Source organism: Apium graveolens, chromosome 10, assembly GCF_009905375.1.
Source record: "Apium graveolens cultivar Ventura chromosome 10, ASM990537v1, whole genome shotgun sequence".
Taxonomy (NCBI): domain Eukaryota; kingdom Viridiplantae; phylum Streptophyta; class Magnoliopsida; order Apiales; family Apiaceae; genus Apium; species Apium graveolens.
In genome coordinates, this window is record NC_133656.1 from 217,869,405 (window position 1) to 217,877,000 (window position 7,596).

At 35.3% G+C, this 7,596-nt stretch overlaps 1 protein-coding gene across 2 annotated transcripts; it reads right to left on the reverse strand.

Moving 5' to 3' along the window:
- Nucleotides 1-974: 974 nt before the first annotated feature.
- Nucleotides 975-7,373, reverse strand: LOC141690339 (alpha-L-arabinofuranosidase 1-like). Of its 2 annotated transcripts, XM_074495116.1 has the most exons (19): nt 7,221-7,313; nt 6,909-6,959; nt 6,633-6,821; nt 6,414-6,468; nt 5,787-5,998; nt 5,315-5,436; nt 5,091-5,238; nt 4,778-4,847; nt 4,472-4,617; nt 4,319-4,364; nt 4,159-4,211; nt 3,878-4,022; nt 3,465-3,583; nt 3,265-3,336; nt 3,076-3,182; nt 2,413-2,469; nt 2,114-2,312; nt 1,752-1,889; nt 975-1,450 (listed from the first exon to the last, which is right to left on the reverse strand). In XM_074495116.1, exons 3-19 carry the CDS (start codon nt 6,795-6,797, stop codon nt 1,313-1,315), a joined length of 1,992 nt encoding a protein of 663 aa, XP_074351217.1. In that variant the 5' UTR covers nt 6,798-6,821; nt 6,909-6,959; nt 7,221-7,313; the 3' UTR covers nt 975-1,312. The 2 variants fall into 2 exon arrangements, with proteins under 2 accessions (XP_074351217.1, XP_074351218.1); XM_074495117.1 differs by lacking the exon at nt 6,909-6,959 and having other exon boundaries at nt 7,221-7,373.
- Between the last annotated feature and the right edge of the window lie 223 nt (nt 7,374-7,596).

Sequence of the window (7,596 nt, forward strand, 5' to 3'; positions counted from 1 at the left end):
TGGAAATAGAATGAAGCAAGTCTGAGGAGAAGCATTTGTACAGAGTTTGCATCATACAGATGAAATATCATTTGCTACCCCGTGGCTTCTTGTTTTGCCCATGCCACATTGCTTGCTTCTTATATAGTGAATCAAAGGATGCCACATGCTTTAATTTACTACAGCTTGATCAATTATTAAGGGTAGCTCAAATTGGGGGGTTTTATCTCAATTTCTGTAAAATTGGAGAAGCGGATGAAGCATGTCAATGATGCCAATTGCCAAACATGATGAATTAACAGAGTACCAGCTAGCCGTTCCTCATCTAATCAACTAAACAATAACCTTTACAAGGTAAGGGTCTTGACGGGGATAAAATTCATGGCACATCATTGCTAAGAAGGTTTTTGAACTAGCTCAAGGCCAGGGAGAGTTTTCAAGCTAAGCTGCAGAGGAACTCCACCCCAGGCCAGAGTGCAAGTCTCCCTACAGAGAAGAGCCATGAGACATTTTTTAGAAGCTTCATTCCCAATTGCTGCTGTTGATCTGATTGTTGCAACAATTGGAAAATGAGAGAGCATAGGTGAATTATCATATGCATGTCATTTCAACACAAACCTATAAGAAACAACACCCCTAGTCCAAAGCCAGGAAACTACTGATAACCTGCATCTGGTGTTCAATATGATGTTGCTGTTGGTTAAGCATGTATGAAACAGTACTCGGCAAATTCAAAATGTAAAAGATAAAAAATAGAATAGCATACATGCTATTTGAAGTTTGAGATTTACAAGTATTTATTGTTTTATGCTACTTATCTACACGAGCTTTTAACTTCCCTCTGCCAACATGCACATTAATGTACATGTATTCAGTTTCTACAACACAGTCATAACTCATAAGGTCACCTACTTCTAAACTTCAGTTTGAATTCTATTCAGAAGCATTAAGCTCTCAAGTTCTTTTAGGATGCTTATAAATCAATTACCAAAAAATAAAAGGAAATCTTACCCATCAGAAACATTTTATTTCCCATCGAAAACATGAGATAATCTTCTGATTATCCAATTGTTTAGACAGTGAAGAAATTGCTCACTGTATAATTCATTAACATGAATGCCATTTATAACCAAAGTTTGTGCAGTTGTGCACCCTTCACCTGTATATATATATTATGATTATAGATTACCAGTTTACCACCAAGAAACAATGACAATTACATGTTAAGGCTTGATGATAACAAGAAACATTAAAAAGTTAAGAGCTTTTCCAGTTCCATCACTTTCTTTTTCCCTCGTATACTGCTTACTATGGTGTGGATCTGTGTAGAGCATCAACTTGTCCCCGCATAGAGACTGTCTGAATATGTTAACACATCTATGGAAGTTAGAGAATGCTGAGAAAGTGTAACCACCATTCCTGTGCCATCAGCTTCAACATCAGCTGTAAGTGGTCCCTTAGTTGGTGCCACCTGGTTTACGTAGAACGGACAACATAATTTAGCAAAAATAATAACTTCGATACCCATGGTTCATTTTCTTTGTTAAAAATCGAGAGGATTAGACTGCTTGCTTATCTTCAATTGTTTAATAATGCCATGTAGGTGTATATACTCTCAACTCATACTTTAAGCTTCTTGCTCCAAGTATTAGATTGTTTCACACGTTTATATGCTAGAAAGTAGATTGACCATATTTTAATACACCGTGTATAAAATTTGAAAGGTTATGTGTACACACTTATGGTTGTAGAATAGACAGTAATCATCATACCTTTGCTGGCTTGTCGAAGGAATTCTCATCCAGGACATTATTAGAAGTAAGAATAGTGACTGTTGATGATTTTGTGTTTATCTTGACCCCATTAATGCTAATCTTCATACTCACGGTGCTACTACCAAAATTCACAAACTGGAGAGGAAAGTAAATATCCAGGAACAGAAATCAGATGCAGAACCAAATATGTTCTTGTTGAGGTAAGAGGCTGAAGGCAGTTGGTAAAAAACTTAAAATTTCAAAATAAAAACAAAAAATGATTTTGATTGCTGAAATCTTTGATGTGTCCTCTAAATAGCCTGCTACATTCAATTAAATAAATCTCAAATTAAGGTTGTATATTGAATGAGTTGAAGTACCTTTAGTCTCAAGTAGTACTTGGCATCATCTGTATTTTTCCATATAATAGCAGATGCAAGAACCGAAGTTGTTGAGCTTGCTTGCAGTGTGGTATTAAGTAGGCTCGCACCATTTGACTCTATGAAAAACTGTTGCATCCAGTAACTGGGAGTTCCATACACCTGTGCAGAGTTGAAGACTATTGCATCGGGGTTCCAGCTGTAAGAAAAACAATCCTATGTTGGAATACTCTCTTACAGAAATTAATCTACTAAAACTAGGCAAGAGACTGCTTTGAAAGATTGGATTGTGACCATACCGTCTGTTATGCGTGTTTACAAATAGAGGGGCGTAGCTTGCCATTTCAACAACATCACTGTAGCGGAAACACACAATACAAAGCCTTAGCAACTAATTTTACAAATGTTAAAAAAAATGGAATGAGTATGTAAACAGATCAAAGTCCAATGTAAATTCGAGTCAAGTTTATTTTTGATGCTTTAAGGTTTTGTTTAGCATAGGTCAGATCCTTTATTACGCGCCATGTTTCTGATATTTACATTAAAGTTCTAGAAATTTATTTTTTGCATATATAGCTTTGTGGATGGAGGCCGAGGGGCGCACTTTATATGTGCTTCAGTTTTACAGGCAGATGTACCACCATTTATCAGGTCTGATTTATATATTTCATCAACTCCTAACTCATACTGAGAAGATTTTATGAGTTCTGTTGCTACTCCTTGTGACTTTGAAATCCTGGTTGTAGCAAACCACTTCTCCCTAGGTGGTATTTCCCAATTTGTGTAGTCAATTAAGTTTGCTTTCTTTCATCTTTATCTATCAGATTTCAGACTATCAAAATTCTCCTTTTGACTCTTTGTTAGAAAGTAAAAGAAATTTTAGTGCATCCAATCATCTGCAAGACTTTAATGCGACAAGTATGCAAAATTACAAATCAAAACATATAGTAAGCAAGATAGACCTGTTCCTTTCAAGCCCAAGAAGAAATCCAGCTTCTGCCAGTGCTGCCAAAAGACTTCCTGTCCCAGCATCTTCTTTCTTAGTAACAGCATATTCACTTACAAAAGCCTGTTTCAAAATGTTAGTAGTGTCATGGGTAGCACCCTGATCCTAATACAGATATCAACAGAAGGTGGTGTATCAGACATACCTTCGGGCCATCTCGCGCTGAATAATCGAAAGCATGATACTTCGAAAACATGGTATTTGCATCGGTATATATCTAATTGGTTCAAAGCACAAAAAAACATTGTTATCATATCCCAAACATCAGATAGACTGAAATGCTTTTGTAATTGATACTAGCAACTTATAGCATATATGAAACTGCTTTGAAGTTAAGAATCTTACATGATAGTCATACATATCAGCAGGGTGATCCAATTTCTGAGAAGAACCATCACAGTTGGAAATTATTTGTATGTCTGGATAATAATGTTTTATAGCATCGTAGAACCTAAGGTAGTTCCCTGAATCAGAAAAAGTGACAAAAAAATCTTATTTGCACAAAATTAAAGAGTCTTCAAAGTCAATATTCAGGCAAACTGAATTTGGTTCTCATGATAAATTTACCTAATTTTAGAATATATATTTATATAATGCATGATATGTATAGGGTTTAGTTCGGTGGATGAGTGCAGAACATATAGTACTTCATTTATAAGTGATCAATCCATTAAACTTTTGCCTATATATATATAATAATAATCTTATGTACCTATCTAGCTTTGTACAATGTCATAAAGAAGTTACAAAATGCATACCGCGGTAACTTTTCATCTGGCATTCCTCATTCCCAATAGCAACATATCTTAAGTCAAAAGGTTCTGGATGTCCAAGTGATGCTCGAACAGAACCCCATGTTGATGAAGCATCTCCTTTGGCAAACTCAAGACCATCAAGTATTTCCTGCAAGTGAAAAATTAAGAAAAATCAGCATATACATGCCTTTTCTGATACTTCTGGTCTCTGGATGTGTAACTAGAAGAAAGATAGAGATTGTTTTTGTCTTGAAGTAATTCAGAGCAGCAGCCAAGAAACATACATGAATAAATGGTAAGATGATGGACATATTAACTTCGCCGTGGAGACTGATTGCTGAGAATATAAACATTTAAAAAAGTGCAAAGATAAATATCCATTTGAACTGCTACAATTTTAAGATAGAATAGACTGGAACTACAGGTCATGTATGCGCAGATTACCATTGTTAAATACCCATATTGGCAGTGCACCTAGGTCTTCTGCTAGCTGCAAAAAACAGTATTGTATTAGCATTGACTTAAAGAATATGAAAGTTCATGTAATAACCAACTTAAACTAATGGACATTTACTGCATGGAACTATATGCCTTAACCTGTAAAAACTCCAAGTGCCCTAGTCCATCATCTGTCCAGTAATCCCAAACATCACCGTAGTGTCCAGGCCTCTCTTCCCAAGGACCAATAGTATCTTTCCAGCGGACTGCATTAGGTAATCTATTACCTTCAATGAAACAACCACCTATACCAATACATAAGAGAATTGTTCAGATTCTTTAGTCGCAATGTTAAAGCTTATACCACATAGCCTCACAGGCATCACAAACAGAACTACCCCCCCCCCCCCTTCATAACATGAGAAGTTAGCAGCAACTCAAAACTTTAATATATGCTGTAATTACCTGGAAATCTGAGAAATGCTGGTTTAATATCTGCTAGCATTTTGAAAAGATCATTCCGGAAACCATATCCCTGTGCAGATATGTAGATAACTGTTATGTAAAAGGGTGCATTGAACATTTACCAAATTCTCACTAAAAATTAATATCACAACTCCCAAAACTAGCTGAAATGGTAATTAGCAATTAGATATAAAATCAATTAAGCTTTAATAATTATCATAGAAATATACTCACATATTAATAAGTCATGATTAAAGTGTTCTTTATAGGATATAGGAAACATAATGATCTACATGCATTAACAGTAACTTACCTTGTACGTGTCCACTGGCATCAGTGAAACTTGATCAAACCATATAACTCCTGCTTGAGTTGTTGTCAACTGCAGTCTTGAATTTGGATTAGTTGCTTTCGCTGCAAACAAAAACTCCATCCTAGTCCAATTTGAAACACTAGAAGCTCTGGAAGAATAATAATAATAAATTAGGCGTGGGCTAAAATTTATCCAGATCCACAAATGGCTCGATTGTTTCTTACATAATGTTAACAGTAGCCAGTGTTTGTGATCCAGTTGAGTCTGTCAAGGATGCAGATACATTTATCGGATTATATGAGCGAAGATATAGAATCAATTTATAGTTCATCCCTTGTTCAATATTCTGCAATAGAGAAGAATCCAGATGACAAGATAATTGGTCAACCAGCAGAAGTAAGCCCCCGGAGTCTTACACAGGTAATTATGAAGATCAAAGATAGTTAATTTGCAAAATGCATGAAGCTGATATATTATCATAGTTAAAGTACTTTTAGGCAGTCAATTAGAAATATATCTTGAATGTTAAAAAGTTGGTGTACATGTTTAGCCATGTAGACCTTTACTTATTTCAAATTTAATAAGAAACTGAAGGAACGGCATCCAAATATCTTTAGTAAAAGCCAAAGTCTAACAATACGAGATAATAATGAAAGTGATTAGGCACATTAGCACAACTGGGTTATATATATTTACCATTCCCCAAAATCCAGGGTTGTAAACCCCGACCCCTCCATCTGGACAGATCATTGAACCTTTGCTACCGCAGAAAACCTCCATACGAAGAGCAACTTTATTCCGCTCAAAGCACGAGGAACGGTCCGTTGATAAAACTAACAATGATTCATCTCCAAGTATAAACCAAGGAGCAATATCCGAGGGAGTGGCCTGGCCCCCAGCTTCGAAACCTGGAATGCAGATCAAGTGAAAATCTTCTAACAACTAGTAACCACAAGAATTCGCAAAACCAAACATATATACCTCCAAACCAATAGAAAATATAGTGTCATACTCATACTGTCATGTGATCACTTCAAAGTTCAAACTAAGAAACACATTATCTCTACAACCAACTTATCCTCAGATAAAATACTATTATCATACAAAAGAGCTTGAATTTTTTTTGGGAAGAATCTCACTAAGTATAAGAACCTTTCCCTTGTCTCGACAATAAATTAATTTGTAATAACACATTCTAATAAGTTTGATCAAGATATCAGTTTAGAGTAATCGACAAATGGTACTAGAAACATGTAAATAATCGAACTTTAGATTGCATTGACTTCTTATACTTTGAGCAAATCTGAGTGAATCAGAAATTACCTCTGTTATCGACAAGCTCTGCCCACAAGCCACCAGCCCCAGCATGGTTAATTTCCTGCAGATAAGAACATCATATTAATCCTCCAAGATGAGCTATGTGTTGGGCAATCTATGCATAAATATATATTTTCTATAATAATCAGCAAATTCACAATGAAAAAAAAGTATGCATAAATATATATGTGCATAGTAGCATTATTGATTGTCACACAAACTCACCTCAAAGAATATGCCAAACAATGTGTCTGGTATAGTTTTTGTAGACTCTTTAGTAGCATTTACAAATAACTGCGCTGTAACATCAGTTCCAGAACATGGATAAAAAGCACACAATCCAACTAAAATGCAAACCAGAACACTGCAAGAACCTCTTCTGGAAACCATTTTTTCCTCACAGCATTAAAGTGCCTGGAGAATCAAGATTATACCCTTTTTAACAATGCACACAAAAAAAAATTAGCAAGACAGGGATACAAAGGATAAGCAAAAGTCAACATCAACTCGAATTATCTACACCATTGGAGGGTCTTGACTGCTTGCATCATCCTAGTGGAATGCAACAAGTTAGAGGCCAATAAATTCAAACAAGTGGCTACAGCTGTTACTAAACATATTAACTGAAAAAGATACATAGCATTTAATGGAATGAGCAAGATATTATAAAATTAATGGTTGTAATTCAATCCATTTTCAAACTGCAGAAAATGACATTAGTAACATCTGTACATGTGACAGAATATACATTTGTGAGATAAGTAATCATAAGTAAAATCATTTAAGCTGACATGATGTGATCAGTAAACTAACCTGGAGAAAAAAAGGCAATGAAAAGTTATATCCTGTGATTAAATGCACTAAACCAGAGACCTGGCTCAATGCAGGTGTGTGAGAGATAAATAAAGAGAAAAGGAGGGGAGGTATAAATAAAAAACATGTAGGGAAAAGTGTAAAGGAAAAAAACAAAAAAAAGAGAGACTACAAGTCTACAGCAAGGAAACCAAGTGGGTGAATGTGGACAGTGAATAATATATAGTGAAAAGGAAATCATGGTTTGGAATTGAAGACTGGATTACAGTGGAAAATTGTTCATCTCTCTTGTTTTTTGTCTGTTTTTTTCCTTATCACAAGATTTTGTTTCTTATCTTCAGTTTCTATGCTTCCTCCTTTTTCTACTCTACTTGCG

What these genes read in the sequence shown, in the direction of transcription:
- LOC141690339 (XM_074495117.1), bottom strand. Translation starts at nt 6,797, where the DNA reads ATGGTTTCCAGAAGAGGTTCTTGCAGTGTTCTGGTTTGCATTTTAGTT. An exon ending in AGCATTTCTCAGATTTCCAG is followed by an intron (nt 4,618 to 4,777) that starts GTAATTACAGCA and finishes GTATTGGTATAG; the next exon opens with GTGGTTGTTTCATTGAAGGT. An exon ending in CCAGATGAAAAGTTACCGCG is followed by an intron (nt 3,584 to 3,877) that starts GTATGCATTTTG and finishes TTTCTGATTCAG; the next exon opens with GGAACTACCTTAGGTTCTAC.